Source organism: Anabrus simplex, chromosome 7, assembly GCF_040414725.1.
Source record: "Anabrus simplex isolate iqAnaSimp1 chromosome 7, ASM4041472v1, whole genome shotgun sequence".
Taxonomy (NCBI): domain Eukaryota; kingdom Metazoa; phylum Arthropoda; class Insecta; order Orthoptera; family Tettigoniidae; genus Anabrus; species Anabrus simplex.
In genome coordinates, this window is record NC_090271.1 from 335,405,009 (window position 1) to 335,423,757 (window position 18,749).

Genomic DNA, 18,749 nt, shown 5'->3' on the forward strand with positions numbered 1-18,749 from the left:
TGCTTTATTTTATTAGATTAGAGAATGAAAAAATACTTGTGGTTGATTGTTGTTTGGCTGATCAAAGTTGCTGACCTCAAAGAAGTTTCCAGAGGAAATTGACGAAGTTTCCCCGGTAAAAATAAATGTAAGGTTTTGAGATTTTTAAGTCGCGTACCAGTGATTAATGTTTGAAGCTGGGCCTTGGGTCTAACTTGCCTGCCTCTCACCTGGAGGGCCCGGGTTCGACTCCCGGCCAGGTCAGGCTTTTTTTTTTTTACCTGGCTATGAGGGCTGGTTCCAGGTTCACTCATTCTATGATTACTTTTAATTGAGGACCTATTTAATGGTGATATGGCGACCCGGTCTGGAGAGCCAGGAATAACAGCTGAGAGGATTCGTCACACTGACCATGTATCACCTCGTAATCTGCAGGCCTTCAGACCAAGCAGCAGTCACTTGGTAGGTGTAGGTTGAGGCTGTAGTTTGGTTTGGTTTAGGGGTGTTTGTAAGAAAGTATACATATTTCATTTTTATGATGTTTAACCAAATTTTTGATGGTTCATTCGTTCCCGGATTTTCCGTTTTCCCGTGTTGTACTTTTTTTTCCGTGATCCCTCGAGAAATGGAGAATTGAGGTTCCACTGTACCAATGTTTTTATATGCAAAGCACATCATTTGTATGTATGAATGTATCTATCTCTCAATTCTAAATATAATCACAAAAAGTACTCTCCTAAGAACATTTCCACTATTCAATATTTATTCGTAAAAAATGCTTAGAATAACAAGATTCCAGAAGAATATCTTGTGGTCCGGTGTAAGTGATGCCAGGGCCCCGTACTGGGCCATGGCCCAGGAGTTGAGGAACACTGCTCTCAAAAAAGAACATTTTTGCTTACTCGTATAACCCAAGAGATCCCTTTCTTATGCTCAATGAAACCAATTTTTTAAAATGACTTAATGATAGCACTTGAGTATGTTTTGATTTAGACAATAATTTTGATTTTATGCAACAACTTTAGAGTGAAAAACCAAAATACTGTGTAGTACACTGGTGGAAAAAAATATCCAAACACCAAGTAGGGGTTGTGCTAGATTAACAAATGTTGGTAGGCATGTTTATACATCTGAAAGATGATGTTGATTCAAATTTCCTGCAAACTGCATTAGCATGACGCCAGTAGTGGCCCCACAACTTTGCACATCAGGTTTGCTTTAAATACGGGTTGTACTATGCGAGAACGTTAGTTACCTGTGAGATTGGACATGAGTGACTGTGAGTGGGTCAAGAATGCCTTTCTGACAATGAAGAGGCCAGTATAAACAGCTCACTGCAGTTAAACAGGGCCGTACAATACGGCTACACGAAGGTGGATATTCCTTCCACGCTATTGAAGAACGACTTGGCAGGAATGTCTCCACAGTGCATGCATGCTGGCAGCAGTGGTCACGAGAAGGTACGCTCGCAAGAAGACCAGGCCATATTCGGCATATAGTTGTGGCACTGCGGACTACATCTGGAGCAGCAATTCGAGCGGCAGTTGGTACCATGGTGATGCAATGAACTGTTCGAAATCAGTTACTTGAAGGACAGCTCCCAGCCAGACGCCCTGCGGCATGCATTTCATTTACCCCAAACCACTGCCGGCTGCGACTTCAGTGGTATCAAGCCAGAGCTCATTGGAGGATGGAGTGGAGGTCCATTGTGTTTTCCGATGAAAGCCGGTTCTGCCTTGCTTCCAGTGATGGCTATGTGTTGTTTAGAAGGAGGCCATTCCACCTGTCTGTAGTGTTGACACACTGGACCTAAACCAGAAGTTCTGGTCTGGGGAGCAATTTTGTGTGACAGCAGGAGCACTCTCGTGGTTATCCCACACACCCTGACCGCAGAGGTGTACGTCTGTCTGCTGATTTGACCTGTGGTGCTGCCATTCATGAACAGCATTCCCTGGGGTGTTTTTGACAGGATAATACACGCTCCCATGCCACTGTTGTAACCCAACATGCTCTACAGACTGTCGACATGTTGTATTGTCCTGCTGGATCCACCGATCTGTCCCCAATCGAGCACGTATGGCTTATCATTGGACGACAACTCGAGCGTCATCCACACCCGGCATTAACCGTCCCTGTATTGACCAACCAAGTACACCAGATATGGAACTCCACCCCACAAGCTGACATCCGGCATGTGTATGACGGAATGCATGCACGTTTGCATGCCTGCATTCAACAGTCAGGCGATTACACCGGTTGTTAAAGGACCAGCATGGCATATTTGCGATGTATTTTCTTGTGTGGATATTAACCTGTAGTTGTGTACCTTTAATCAATTAAATATGTTACCTCAACACATATATTGCCAAAATTTCCATATTCTACATTCCTTATTTCATGGTGTTTGGATATTTTTTTCTGCCAATTAACTGGTTACAATGTCCAATTCTTGACCAGGGGGGAGAGAGAGAGAGAGAGAGAGAGAGAGAGAGAGAGAGAGAGAGAGAGAGTACTCTGCATTTTATAGCTATGATTCTTCTTATGACAGGAGAATCTAACTGGCAGTAGCAAGGGAAGGTAAAAGTCTTAGGCTATATTTTAGAATCCATTCCAACAGTCTGCTGGAGATGGACTGGAAAGTTGCAAAGAAACCTTCTGAGGGTGATCCAGAGATGGATCTTAATCTGGTTCTCAAATATGTTGCCAGAGATTGGGAACACCCCAATGACGTAAGTAAACTAGGAGAGATATTCATCTGGAAATCAACTCAATTAAATAGAGTAGTTTGTGGGATGTAAAGAAAGAAAACACAAAATGCACAGAAATAAATAAAATGAACAATAACAATATACAGTAGTCAATTACTGAGCGGACTGGCTCTGCATTCGGGAGATGCTTGGGTTCGACCCAATTTCATCACCATCATTCATTTAGTCTTTATTAGCTTCTCGAGTGATGTCTATGTCAGGAAGGGTATCTGACTGTAAAAATATGCCATATAAATTCATCTCACCTCATCCCCAACCTCGTATCGAGAAACGGGACTGAGGGGTAGATATGAACTGTATCTCAAGCAGATATAACATTCTTGTCCATTAAAAAAAGTAAGTAAGACAGAAAATGTAATGATTACCATTGTTGATTGAGCAATGAAACTTGATGGACTTGTCATTCTGGTAGCTTTCTGCTGTTATGAGAGCAGCCATGAATGTAGCTTCACTTTCTGATACCACATCCAACTTCCACTTCCCTGCCTGCAATGTAACAAGAGTTCTTACAATTTACAATATTATTTGAAAGGCAACAAATAACTATAGGTTTTCATGGTTAATTTATAGTCATGTATAGAAAGAGAGGAACAGGAATTAGAATAAAAAGAATGACAAGTCACTGAGGAAAGAGAGAACAACAGAAGAAGATACAAGGACAAAAAGGTAAAAGACAGTCTCCACAATTTCATTCACTGCTATAAAAAATGGGATTGTAAATAAAGGGTACAGATCTCTGCACATGGTTATGAGGGTATTTGAGGGTTGTAGTAAGGATTTAAAGGAGAGGGCATATATGTCTCTGGTGAGACCCAACTAGAGTATGGTTCCAGTGTATGGGACCCTCACTAGGATTACTTGATTCGAGAACGGGAAAAAATCCTCCCCAAAAAAAGCAGCTCAATTTGTTCTTGGTGACTTTTGACATAAGAGTAGCATTACACAAATGTTGCAAAGTCTGGTCTGGGAAGACTTGGGAGAAAGGAGAGGAGCTGCTCGACTAAGTGGTATGTACAATTTATGAACTTCATCATGACGTCTATTGATTGGGTGGACTGAAACCTAACATTTTTTCTTAGTTTTAAGTGGTATGTTCCAATCTGTCAGTGGAGAGAAGGAGTTTGAGTGGTGTCTTTAAAAGTAGGAAAGATCACAATATGAAGATAAAGTTGGAATTCAAGAGGACAAGTTGGGGTAAATATTCATTTATGGGAAGGGGAGTTAGGGATTGGAATAACTTACTAAGGGAGATGTTCAATACATTTCCAAATTCTTGGCAATCATTTAAGAAAAGGCGAGGAAAACAACAGATAGGGAATCTGCCAGCTGGGCGACTGCCCTAAATGCAGATCAGTAGTGATTGATTGATTGATTGATTGATTGATTGATTGATTGATTGATTGATTGATTGATTGATTGATTGATTGATTGATTGATTGATTGATTGATTGATTCACTGCTAATCTTGCATAGATGGCTCACTTCTCACCAATCTCATTTCTTGTCAGTTTCTGATGAATTTGCTCTTGAAAATGATGTAGAAGAATTAGGATCATGTCTGAATACAGAAATATAATAAGATGTGGAGATTGTCTTTATCCTTTTATGTTTCCATGTTTATTCCTCTCTTTACTTCTGTTGTTCCCTCCTTCCTAGTTGACCCCTCATTCTGTTTTTTCTGATACTGTATGTGTTCCTCTCCAAGTACTTATCTTTTTATACTGAGTGAGCTGGTCATGCAGCTGTCAGCTTGCATTGAGGAGACAGTGGGTTTGTACCCCACTGTCGGCAGCCCTAAGGATGGTTTTTCATGGTTTCTCACTTTCATACCAGCCAAATGCTAGAACTGTACCTTAATTAAGGCCATGACCATTACCTTCCCACTCCTAGCCCTTTCCTGTCCCATCATTGCTATAAGAACTATCTGTTTTGGTGCAACATAAAGCAAATTGTAAAAAGATTAAAATTGAATTTATCCTTCTATATAAAATGTTATTCGTTACTTATAAATAGGGATTTTCGAACATGTTGTCCCACGCTAAGACCATTGCACAATAATAGTGGCGCATTGTCAGAAGAGAGTACACATTCTGGCTGCGGTGCTGATAACAGGTGATTCACAGAGTGCGAGTGAAATGACACATCAACTGGAAACATACTCCAAAGTTGAAGTACACGGCAGTCCACGATCACTGACACCTGCACACACAGATGCAAAGTTTATGGCATTTCTAGACTTCCTTCAGCATTACTCCATAGAAGGCAATGATTTCCTAAGCTGCATCATTAATGGTCGTGTCATTTCACACCTCAAACAAAGAGAGCGTCTATGGAACGGAGACACACCTCTTTGCCTGTGCGGAAGAAATTCAGAGTTGTGCCATCAGCACAGAAGGTCATGGTCACCATTTTCTTCGACAGTGAAGGAGTTGTGTATACAGAGTTTATGGCAAAAGGCATAACCATTAATGCTGATTCTTACTGTGCAATAAGGAGCAAGAGGTGTAGAAAATTAAGCAAAGGCATTGTTCTTCTCCAGGACAATGCAACACCCTACCCGTCATGCACAATCGACGCTTTGCTTCATCGTGTTCGATGGAAGGTATGGAAGCTTCCGCCATACAGTCCGCATCTTGCACCATGCTATTTTCATCTTTTCGTGAAGCTGAAAGAACATCTGGGGGAAAGAGATTTTTCAGTGATGAGGAAGTTCACACAGCAGTTCTTAAATGGCTGCATGACCAAAGAGCAGGTTTCTATCATTGAGGAATTGAACGACTGGTAGAATGTTCCGACCACTGTTTGCAGAGACTTGGTGACTATGTTGAGAAATAGTGTCATGTATCTGTGTCACTTTGTACTGTAGTGCAGTGCAGGATTGAACAAAAGTTACTTGGCCTGCCATAATAATGTGAAACTTACTTTTTGATGTCCCTCGTAAATCCCTTTCTGCCCATCTGGTGGCCATGATCTTTAAGACCTCAAATGGTTATGGCATGACACCATGGTTAGCTGGTTCAAGTCCTGTTAGTGGAAGGGCAGAAGAAGTGGCCGTATTTAATTCCTAATAACTGGAGTGAGAGCTCTATTCTAAATCTCTCCTCAGAGCTCTTATGGAACGAGAGCACATGGTGCAGTCAGATGGGAACCTTAGCACACCACCCTCGGTGTTACTAGACAGGAGGAGGCTAGACTGTGTGTCACCGTTCTTCTTCTCATCATGACACAACACAAAACTTAGCACCATCAAAGGTTATGTGATTACAGGGAAATTGTAAAACCCATTGGCAACACCAAAATGAGGCATGCTGGAAAATTGCTTTCCTCACTGAGCCAGAAAATGCTTTTGAAGGCAGTCCCACCCTATGAGTAACACTCAGATGCACCAGTCATTACTCAGCACCACCCTTACCTCAGCAACTTCCATTCTATCACAGCTGTAAATGAATCTGAGACTTCAGTGGAAGCTTAATTTTGCTATGGCTTATGTCAAGAGATAGATGCAATAATACTGTATCCATCAAGAAATAGTCACAGACAGATTCCTTTACTTAAAATGTCAAAAAGTGGATTTTTCTAAGAGGATAGAGTTCAAACTAACAATTTTCTGTTTTTTCTCTAAGCGTCAACTCAATTAGCTTTTAATGTTATACTCCACAACATATTCATCCATTCCCCTAACATGATTTGACTAAAAATAATATCTTAAATTGAAACAACTTTTTCTTTACTTTATGTGCTGGTAGGCCAGGGGTATTTTTTCACAACTCATTTTAACATAAATATTAATTAAATATGGTATGTATTAAATACAATGCTTGTTGTTTAAAGGGGCCTAACATCTAGGTCATCAGCCCCTAATGGTACGAAATGAGACAAAATAAATAGACAATTTAAAAATCCCAAATCATCCACTGACCAGAATTCAAAACATGATGATGAAGAATGAATGGAGGGATATGAATTTAAAACAATCAGTGGATCCAACCCACAACGCCCCACATTTCCAGAAACTAGCGTCCAACAATAGTATTACTGACCAAGGAACTGCTTCTAAAGAACAATACTGAGTCGATGATGCTTGTAGTCTAAAGGGGTCCAAAATGCAGGTCATCGGGCCCTCGTAATGGTACTTACAGCTGGGGAAGTAGAACCTCATCTTGCGGTACTAATCAAAAGTAGTGTAGACTTGCAGTATTCTACACATTATGGTACTATTCACTGGTAATATAATGCACACATGTAACGCAGACCTATGGTTTTCCTCACATAGGTGTACTAGTCACAGGGACTCGTACTATCCCATGGTTTTCCTCACATAGGTGTACTAATCATAGGCAAGGCAGACCCAAGGTGTCACTCATAGAGTGCTACTAATCACAGGTACTATAAAACTCACCCTGATTCACACACTGTCACTACTAATAACAAACCTATTGTGTACCTAACATAGTGGTACAACGCACAAGTAAAGGCGACCCATGGTGTTCCCCACATGGTGGTACTAATTACAAGTAGTCTCATGGTTCTAATTCGATCATCCCTTGGTCACCCCTTGTTGTCACCTCTTACGACAGCAGGGGATACCGTGGGTGTATTCTTCGCCTGCATCCCCAACCCACAGGGGGATGTGTGATTGGTTCGCGAGAGCTATTTTATTTCGCTCAAGTCCGCCAGCAAGCCGGTTAGGATCCCTCCTATCCGCCACCTGGGACGCGTCACGTGGGATTATCACCTCTCCCCATCCTACGACAGCGTAGTAGGTTCATGGTGTCAAATATTAATTCAAATGAACTGACACTGTTGGGTGCTATTCCTCCAAATTCAATTGTCCTGGGTATAATCATCATCATCATCATCGGTTTGCCCTTCCAGCGAGCCGGGTAGGGTGCTTGAAAACGAGCGTCTTCCAAAGTTGCCTATTCAGAAACATTTCGTTGTCCAAGACAGATTCCCAATTCCATCCTCTTCTCTCCACGTCTTCCCTCAGTTGGTCCATCCATCTTCTTCTTGGTCTTCCAGCTGGTCTTCTACCTGTTATTCTCTTTTCCAAATAAGCACATGGTAACCTTGTGCTATTCATTCGTTTAACATGCCCAAACCATTTAAGTCTAATGACCTAAGTCTTTCCTCCATCGATTCATTTAGACCTAGGTTAGGTCGGATCTCATCATTTTTCACGTGATCAAGTCGTGTCTTCTGGAGGGCAGTTCTAAGAAATTTCATTTCACAGGCTTGAATCCTACTATAATCCTTTGATGTTAGTGTGCAGGTTTCCAGAGAATATGTAAGGATAGGAATGAAATATGACTTGTACAGGGTCATTTTTGTTCTTTGTGGGACTTTCTGATCCCATAGTAGGTGTCTAACGATGCTGTAAAAGTTAGAGCCTTTGGTTACTCTGTTTGTTATTTCTCTCTCAGCTCTGTTATTACTAGCAATTACGCTACATAAATAACTGAATTAGTGTACTACTTCAACTTGGTGGTCCTGTATTTTTATGTTGCATTCTGTATAATGTCTGCTGATTTTTAATGCTACTGTTTTTGATGGGTTCAATTTCATTCCATAGTCATCAAACTTCTTACACCATGCATTCAGATTATTTTGCACTCCCTCCTCTGTTTCATCCCATATTGCCACATCGTCTGCAAACACCAGAGCCTGAAGATCTTTATTACCTTTTCCTTTTAGTTCCTTTAAAATGGTATCCATAACTGCTATGAATAGAAGTGGTGACAAGGCACTTCCCTGTTGTACTCCTTTGGTTGTATTGAACCATTCAGAGTGACCATCTCCAATTCTGACACAACTTTTACAATTACTATATAGCATTTGGATCTTCCTAATAAGGTACTCTGGTACACCAAGTTTTCTAAGACTTTTCCAAATAGTTGATCTAGGAACATTATCATACGCCTTTTCAAGGTCCATAAACACAATAATTAGGTCTTTTCCTCTTTCCCAGTGTTTCTCTGCCAACATCCTCAAAGCAAATATCAGATCTGTTGTGCTTCTTCCAGTCCTAAAACCATGTTGTTCCTCTTCTAAGATAGGCTCTAGTGTATCCCTTACTCTGGCTTCAATGATCTTCTCCATAATTTTAAGGCCGTGTGATAGGAGGGTAATGCCTCTGTAATTTTCACTTTTCCTTCTACTCCCTTTCTTAAAGATAGGAACTATCACCCCTTTTGTCCAATCTTCAGGTATTTCATTATCCTTCCATATTGTTCTGAGAACTCTATACAGCCACTGTATTCCGGGTGGACCAGCAGCTTTAATCATGTCAGCTGTAATTTCATCAGCTCCTGCTGACTTACCACTTCTCATCCTGTGGAGAGCTTGCTCTACTTCTGTCCATGTAATTGGGATATCTTCCTCTATTGTTTTCTGTCCTACATCCTCAACAGAGATCTCTTTAGGGCCATTTAGGAGCTTGTCAAAATACTGCCCCATTGTATCCGTGATATCTTTCATATTGCGAACTATATTCCCATCTGCTGTCTCCAGGGCTGTAATTGCTTCTTTATCTGATCTTTTACTTTTAACTATTCCATATATCATTTTCATATTCCCTTTACTGTCTTCTTCCAGTTTAGTTGTAAATTCTTTCCAACTTTTCTCTTTTTCTTCCCGTACAATTCTCTTGACTTCCAACTTTCTGTATCTATATTCCTTCGCTATCTCTTCCAATTTATTGTTGTCTATTTGGTCACTGTTGATTCTTCTGTCAGACTTAGCCACATCAAGAAGTTTTTTGGCTTTATTCCTTTTCATTATGGCTTCTTTCACTTTATCATTCCACCAAGATGTTCTTTTCTCTCTCACTCTTCTGCTTGTTCTTCCACATATTTTATCTGCACTGCCAACCAGACTTTCCTTAAAATCATTCCATTCTTCATTACCTTTCTTTGTGTCTGTTATTGGTATTTTAGCTCTGATTTCCTCTTGAAACTGCTGTTTGACTTCCACATCTTTCAATTTCCAGTCTTTAATTCGTGGTTTTTTCTTCTTGTCTACTTTAATAATAGGTTTGGTGACTTTTAGGTCTGCAATGAGGAGTCTATGGTCACTATCAAGGCTCTCACTAGGTATCACTTTTACATCGTGCACCTTTTCTGCACTTGACCTATCTGTGATGATAAGGTCTATCACTGATCTATACTGACCGTCCCAACTGTATCTCGTTATCTTGTGGCTATCCCGTTTCTGAAACCACGAGTTCTTCACCAGAAGTTGGTTTCGTGTACATAGATCAAGCAGAAGTTCACCCTCCTCATTTCTATTACCAAATCCATATGGACCAATAATGCCTTCATAACCTGACCTATCAGTTCCTACCTGGGCATTAAAATCCCCAATTATCATTATGTTCTCTTCATCAATGATGTCCTCTAGTTTTTCTAGGAAGCTTGCTTTTTGGTCATCGCTACAACCCTGCTGGGGAGCATAAACTTGGATTACAGTTTGAGTTTCTCCATTTAGGTATATTTTAGCTTTGATTAATCTCTCATTGATGAAGGAGACATCTGTTACACTATCGATGTCTTTATGAAGTATAAAACCAACTCCATTCCTCGCCACTGCAGGATTACCACTCCAGTATAATTTATATCCGTCCTCTAACATTCTTGTGTTGCAACCTTTCCATTTGGTTTCACTCAGCCCTAGGATGTGAATATGTCTACGGTTCATTAAATCCGTGATTTCGTTGCATTTTCCTGTTAGAGTCATAACGTTTAAGGTTCCAATCCGAAGCTTGTTTCTATGATCGGGTCTTCTCGTGCATCTTGAATGAACATCGGACATGACGTCGTCATTAGTTCCAAGAGTACTTGAAGTATTGTCGACATTCAGAATATGTTTCTTTCCGAGGCTCGTTTTCATTTTGAAAGCAACTGCATTGTACTCCTGTACTGACTTGCTAGGCCTAACGTACTAGAGGATTTTCTTTCAGGGTGGTCTCCCTTAGCCTTTGGCAGTCCCCTGCCTCACTGCAAGGCAGCAGCTGATGAATTTATGTGTTATTTCCCACACAAAGGTCACATCTTATCCAGTCTTCTAAGGGAAGACTCTGGGTATAATAGCCTTTATTTTATATTTCACTCTTCTAAGCAATTGCAAAATAGTGTTTTAAGCAGTTAAAAATTATTGAACTTCACTTCAATTGAACCATGCATGTTATTCCATACTAGTTGCTCTTTTCTATTTGTGGAATTTTACGAAAATTTGTGTATCATTAATGTGCAGCCTGCATTCATGCGTAAGGTTTCCAATGTGGCCCTCGGGCCCTTACAAATTGGAAACCCCTGGTCTAGAAATTTTCAATAAACTGAAAAGGTTACAATAGAGTAATTTTTAATGGTATTAGATTAAAATAAAACTGCAGATTCATCTCACTGTTGTACATACACCGTACATAAAGTCATCATGAAACAAGGTGTAAATTTAGTTTTTGTACAAGATACTTCAAATACAGGATGAGTCCCACAAGGGTTGCCATCTTTCCTGCATGCCGCATGTCAATAAACAAGAGAGCAATAATAGTCACACCATTATCATTGCAGACTGATTTTTATACAGATTGTAGATAATTCTTTGTTCTCAGTATCTGATCCTGATCACCTTCAGAATCTCAAATAGCTTGATGCAATCAACATTATTGAATCCCTTGAATCCTGGGACCCTCACCAGGATTTACCTGATTCAAGAACTGGAAAAAATCCAAAGAAAAGCAGTTCGATTTATTCTGGGTGATTTCCAACAAAAGAGTAGCGTTACAAAAATGTTGCAAAGTTTGGGCTGGGAAGAATTGGGAGAAAGAAGATGAGCTGCTCGACTAAGTGGTATGTTACACATTATAATTCTCATGTTAGGTCCATACTGAAATGTACATACAAAGAACTTTGTATTGAATAGGTGGATATTAAAACAATAACTTGTAACATACTTTGTATTTAAGTGGTATGTTCTGAGCTGTAGTAGGAAAGATCACAATATGAAGATAAAGTTGGAATTCAAGAGGACAAATTGGGGAAAATATTCATTTATAGGAAGGGAAGTTAGGGATTGGAATAACTTACCAAGGCATGAGATACTAAACTAATGGTGCAGTAGTTTTCACACTTGTCAGCATCAGCTTTCTTGGGATAGGTATAACAACATTGTGCTGAAAATCGGATGGTACTTCTCCTGTCTCATACATCTTACACACTAAATGGATTATTTATTTATTTATCGTATGGCATATAAATAAATACAGAAACAAGAAAGCAAGTACATTATATTTTAATGTCCAAAGATGTTATCCATTCTAGAGCCTCTGTATTGGCCTCTAGAAAATCAAACCAATCTCCAGGGTAGGTTCTTCTGCTACACTCCTTTACAATGTATTCGATGGTTTGAAAAGGAGCACCACAGTCACACTCGGGGGATTGTATCTTTCGCCATTTATACAGGGATGCAGCACAGACACCATGACCACATCGAATCCTATTAAGGATGGTCCAAGTTCTTCTTGGGAGATCAGACCTCGAATTAGGTGGGAAGAAAGGCTAGAGATGTTCACCTGTTTTTGAGATCCAATCTTCCTTCCATTGGGCATAGGGGTTGAAATTGTCTTCTGTGAACTTCTGAGCGAACTTAACTGGCGGATGTCTAGATTTCAACCGGTTCCTCTGAAGGTCAGGAATATTGGAGTGGATGGGCAAGTCACGGTTCTCATTTATCTTGGAGTATTCTCTCAACAGTGCTTGTGCTGTATGGAATGAAGGAGGCATGATGTTGCTCAAGACAGGAAGCCAGTGGGTAGGAGTTGATCTTATTACACCTGAAATAATCCTCATTGTGTTGTTGAGTTGAGTGTCCACAATTTTCACATGGCAGCTGTTGATCCACACAGGAGCACAATATTCTGCCGCAGAGAAAACTAAACCAAGGGCAGAACATCTCAAGGTAGTTGCAGAAGCACCCCAGGTTGTACCACACAACTTCTGCAGAATGTTGTTACGACTCGTAATCTTTGCTGCTGTATTTACTAGATGTTGCCTGAAGAAGAGTGTCCGATCTAATGTTATACCTAAGTACTTTGGGTAATTATTGTGTCTGAGGACCTTACTGTTACAAGACACTTGTAGAGTACAGTTTGCCATTTTGTTATTTAGATGAAAGTAGGACACCTCAGTTTTGCTGGTGTTTGGTTGGAGTCTCCATTTTCGAAAATAGTCACTAAGAATGGAAAGGTCATCAGTTAAAGTGTTCTCCATTTCTTTCAGGTTATTATGACTTGTAGCTAAAGCTATATCATCAGCATAGCAAAATTTTGTACATTTCGTTGGTGGCAAATCTGATATATACAGATTGAACAGGAGAGGAGCCAAGACTGATCCTTGAGGGAGACCATTGTTCAATCTTCTCAGCTTGCTAGTCCTATTCCCTAGAACAACCTGAAAGAGTCTATTATTCAGCATGTTTCCAATTAATTGTACCGTGGTTTTACATGGTAATACCTGAAGAAGTTTATACAGCAGCCCTTCTCTCCAAACCGTGTCATAAGCAGCAGAAAGATCTAGAAAAACAGCAGAGGTTTTCAACTGTTGCTGAAATCCTGCTTCAATGCATGTTGTGAATGCAAGGACTTGGTCACAACAGCTACGATTCTGCTTAAAACCAGCTTGGTCAATAGAGATATGTTGATTAATTACAATGCTGATTTTGTTGTATAGTAGTCTTTCAAGGAGTTTATAGCAACAACTGAGGAGAGCAATTGATCTGTAGCTTTGTGGTATATCTTTTGGTTTGCCAGGTTTCAATATGGCAAGGATTTTAGTCATCTTAAACTCCTTGGGAAGAACACCTGTCTGAAGTATGTGGGTAAAGAAGCACGTCAACCACCTTCTCGCATTCCGTCCCATATTTATGATAAATTCAGGATGTATTCCATCAAAACCTGGTGCCTTACCAACTTTCATGTCCTTTAATGCTGTATCAACCTCATCAATCGTGAAGGCTTCAGAGTACTCGGAAGAGGATGCGGAGGTACGTTTAAGCATCCTTAGGTTCTTTTTCACAGTTTTTGTATGTTTTTTATCTTTAGTAACCCTTGAAGTTAAAACAATATGGGAGGCTATTTTGTTTGATGAGATAGTTGACTTCTCTCTACCTCCTGTTGAGCTTCCTCCAAGTTTTCTCAGTAGGCTCCAGGCTTCTCTACTGGAATGAGGGAAATCCAAGTTACTAACTGTTTCTGTCCATTTCTGTGTACGATTTTCATCCAGACTTCGTAATAGCTCCTCACCAGTCGTATGGGCACCTGTTTCAAGAAAATCTTTGTATAGGGCATCGCTCTGTTCACTCCATCCAGGAACGTATTCTTTCCTGTAGCCTCTTGGGATGTACACTAAATGGAATAACCTCACCATGCTAATTTCTCCTAAGGCAGTAAGTAATTCAGAGGGAATGTCATCAATTCCATGTGCCTTGTTCCTATTTAGGTCTCTGTCAAATTTTGACCTCAAAATTGGGTCTCCCATTTCATCAGCATCAATAGCCTCTTCTTGTTCTTGAACCATATCATCTACGTCTTTACCTTGATAAGTTACAACTGTTGGATATGCTCCAGCCATCTTTCTGCCTTATCTTCTTTCCACAGAAGTGGTTTTCCATCTGAGCTCTTAATATTCATATGCCTAGATTTACCTTCTTCAAAGGTTTCCTTCATTTGCCTATATGCAACATCAGTCTAAAAAGTGTTGACAAAAAGAATAGTCTCTGGAATCTAAAACTATATCACCAACAACATAGAAGAGATTTATAAAAACATATAGATCAGGACACTCAAATTATTGGTGAACCACACTTCTGGAACTATGTGTTGAAGGCAGAATATCCAGAGAAAGATCTAGAGCAAGATTCCTCTGTAATATCACTCAAGGATGACATTATCAAGAAATCAAACAACTGGCTGAAAAAATGCACCCAGTGCACTATTTCTATGTTGCTCACAACCTTTGGGTCGATGATGATGTGTCTATCCTTGCAGGTTTTATGTGAAAAAAAGAAAGAAAGAAAAAGAAAGAAAGAAAGAAAGAAAGAAAGAAAGAAAGAAAGAAAGAAAGAAAGAAAGAGACAAAAAACTCACCATTCTATTACTTGAACAGTTGTGATAATATTGTTCGGCCAACTGAGTAGGGTACGACAACCCATCAGGCCTGGTCAGTTTAATAGATACATCAGTGCTACCTGGCCAGAATGAAATGCTCATGCAGAGGTTGGCTGAAGTAGTGCTATCAACTTGGAATATTCCAGACATCCTCTCCATATACATCAGTTCAGCTTCTAACAGCTGTAACAAAACATAATATACATTGTCTTTTTTTACATTCAAATCTCCTTATAGGCTCATAAATGAAGGTATGGTGATAAGACTCTCATAAATACTGACAAACATTAGCAACCATTTTCTATTACCTAATTCAAAAGAAACAACAATAGGACTACATGGGCATATTTTACTCTAAAACTATTTACATTAATGAGTATATTTTTCTAAAATCTACAAGCTGTACTACAACTACCAGGGTTGTAGTGGAAACAGAAATAGGTTTCAGACTCATTCATGAAATGACTAAATTAAATATGAACATCCATATAATGGGTTGCTCAGAAGGGCTTTGGATCAATTAAAACAGGAAGATAATTGTATTAAATTAGTTGTAAGTATTTACACGTCTCAATATACCTCTGTTTATTTGAAGAAAATAGAAAATCAGAAGGGCAAGAAAACTGCACACCACAGCTATAGCAAAGCATTAGAATATAATGTGCTTTGTTAGGTTAACTCAATGGGTTTTGTAAGTTGTAACTGGTTTCTATATTGAGACATATTTACCACTAGCACTATTAATTAATTATTATACATGTTAATAATTTTCTAGAGTACCAGTATCTGGTAAATAATAATAATGATGATGATGATGATGATGATAATAATAATAATAATAATAATAATAATAATAATAATAATAATAATAATAATAATAATAATAATAATAATAATAATAATAATAATAATAATAATAATAATAATTATCCTTCTTGGAAAGAATGAAAACCTATTGGAAAAACAAGAAGAACAAGAAGAGTTATTTGCTTAACGTCTTCCAATATCGGGAGAATTTGCTACTACTACTACTAGCAAAACATTAATGACGATGTTTTTTTCAATTTGTCTGTTAATTTAAAAATAAAAGATTCTGTCACACTTGGATGTTTGAACTATAATAATTTTGTGTGGCTAATTTCTAGCCGAGTGCAGCCCTTGTAAGGCAGACCCTCCAATGGTGGGTGGCATCTGCCATGTGTAGGTAACTGCATGTTATTGTGCTGGAGGATAGTGTTATGTGTAGTGTGTGAGTTCCAGGGATGTTGGGGACAGCAGAAACATCCAGCCCCCGAGCCATTGGAATCAACCAATGAAGGTTAAAATCCCCAATCCAGCCGGGAATTGAACCCGGGACCCTCTGAACCAAAGGCCAGTATGCTGACCATTCAGCCAACGAGTCGGACGATGTTTGAAGTAATAATTAGTATCACACATTCCAGAGATTTATGAAACAGTGTAAAAAAAATACAGTTGGCAGTACTGATTAGATACGGAAGTTCTTCACTATGGACCTTTGAAATAATGTGGGAGGTTTAAAAAATTAACATGTTATAAAACAAAAGAAACTTCAGCCAAGTAAAAGGGAAATGGGTTTCAGTCCGCATTACCCCTTTACAGACAGGTTTCAGACTACCATTCAGTGTGTTTGGCACCACTGCATCCTTGACTACTACTACTACTACTACTACTTAATTTCATGCTGGTTTTCAGGTAATAATATTGAATAATGACTGAAATAAAACTAAAAGGTTAGGTTCAATCAATCAATCAATCAATCAATCAATCAATCAATCAATCAATCAATCAATCAATCAATCAATCAATCAATCAATCAATCAATCAATCAATCAATCATTGATCTACATTCAGGACTGTCACCAGATTACCTGCCACTTGTTTACCCAGTCTTTTTATAATTAAGGTATCGGTAACACTCATGTTCAAAACTTCATCACCTAATGTCAACATTTATTCACATTTTGGTATCAGGCATGTCAGTCAACAATCACCAAACTGCAACATAGAACAGTTTTCATAACTGTATTTTTTTTTTTTTACAATTTGTTTTACGTCACACCAACATAGATGGGTCTTACAGTGACGATGCAATAGGAATGGCTTTGGAGTGAGAAGGAAGCAACCTTAATTAAGGTAAATCCCTAGCATTTGCCTGGTGTTAATTGGTAGTATAAAGCTTTCCACTGCCAGAAGAAGAATTAGTCTAACATTTTAATTATCCCCGTGGTACCTGGAGGAATCTGAAGCAGTTCAATTGTTTTGCATGTCAAGTTGTACCACTGTATTAGTGTTGGCTACTGAATGCATGATTCGAAGCAGTGTATAGATTCATTCAAGTGTCCGAATGAATTGATTCACAGGAACGGCGAGCTCATGGCACACGATTCAGCTTATTTCCAGCGGACAGTGCTGAGTGGCGCACTCACTGGACGTTGACAGGGAGCCGAGCTTCCGCTGCAGTGAGACAGTGAATCATGGCACATCGAAAGAATCGTGAACGAGCATGGCTCAGTGAGACACAAGATACACACGGCTCCTTATCGGCTCACTGGACACTGGCGGAGAGCCGACCTTCCGCTGCAGCGAGACTTACAGTGAGCCATGGCACACCGAAAGAATTGTGAACAAGCATGGCTCAGTGAGACACAAGCTCCTTATCGGCTCACTGGACACTGGCGGAGAGCCGAGCTTCTGCTGCGGCAAGACATACAGTGAGCCATGGCACACCGAAAGAATCGTGAACGAGCACGGCTCAGTGAGACACAAGATACACACGGCTCCTTATCGGCTCACTGGACACTTTACATGTAACTAATTTCATTATTAGACCCGTATTGAACTATGCTATGATATACTAACAATTTGTTGGTTGTTTTGATCCACCTTTTCAATACAAATTACAGTTTGTGTTGCTAAGTTGTAATGTTACAACACTAATTTACTGGGACATGTTTCGCTTTTATTCACAAGCATCATCAGCCTATACAATTGCCTCAAGGTTTGTCATATTTGGATTGTTGTTACAAATTTCATTACATTGATTGTAAATCTAATTTCAGTGATAACAATATTTAAAACACAAGAATAATATACACATTAAAACTTATGACAATATGATTTGCAATGTTAAAATGGAGTAACTCTTAATTCTAAAACACATTGACGTCCAAAACACAGTTTTTACAATTTGAAAATTTGGCTAAAAATTGTGTGCAATGTTAAAATAAAATTGATTGAAATATAATTTGGCATTAAAATTTGAGTCATAAATATAAATATTGGATGGTAATATATAGGAGCCATAGTTTCTGAAGTGCGTTGGTTTCTAGAATACAGTAACATTTCAGTATTGAGAATTTTAGTTAAGAATTGTGCTCTCTAAATAATGTTATTTAAAAAGACTGTAATTTTGTATTATGCGTGATTAGTCATGATGATAATCTAGAATTGAAGTCTTGGGTTCGTTGGAAAATGGATTCTAGATTTGATGAGGCTTGCTGCTGCAGTTTGGCAATTTGATCAGAGGAAGTATTGACATATTTAATTCTTGTTTGTAGCGACCAGACTCTCCGTTGGAAGTTGATTGTTTTGATGTAAGTTATGGTTAAAAGGGGGTTCAATCCAAATTTTGAGTATCTGATTCTGTTTCTTTCGATTTATATAGTTGAATCAATTTTAACATCGCAAACAATTTTTAGCCAAATTTTCAAATTGTAAAAACTGTGTTTTGTACGTCAATGTGTTTTAGAATTAAGAGTTACTCCATTTTAACATTGCAAATCATATTGTCATAATTTTTAATGTGTATATTATTCTTGTGT

General features: G+C 39.0%; 1 protein-coding gene across 3 annotated transcripts in view; it reads right to left on the minus strand.

The window, feature by feature from the left end:
• Positions 1-18,749, minus strand: part of LOC136877157 (calcium-activated chloride channel regulator 4) — a 115,804-nt gene that overhangs the window by 69,306 nt on the left and 27,749 nt on the right. For all 3 annotated transcript variants that reach the window (XM_067150966.2, XM_067150967.2, XM_067150969.2), the window contains exons 6-7: positions 14,887-15,090; positions 3,113-3,233 (exon numbers count right to left, since the gene is read on the minus strand). In XM_067150966.2, the coding sequence (XP_067007067.2) occupies positions 3,113-3,233; positions 14,887-15,090 (325 nt within the window). The remainder of the gene's footprint in view (positions 1-3,112; positions 3,234-14,886; positions 15,091-18,749) is intronic.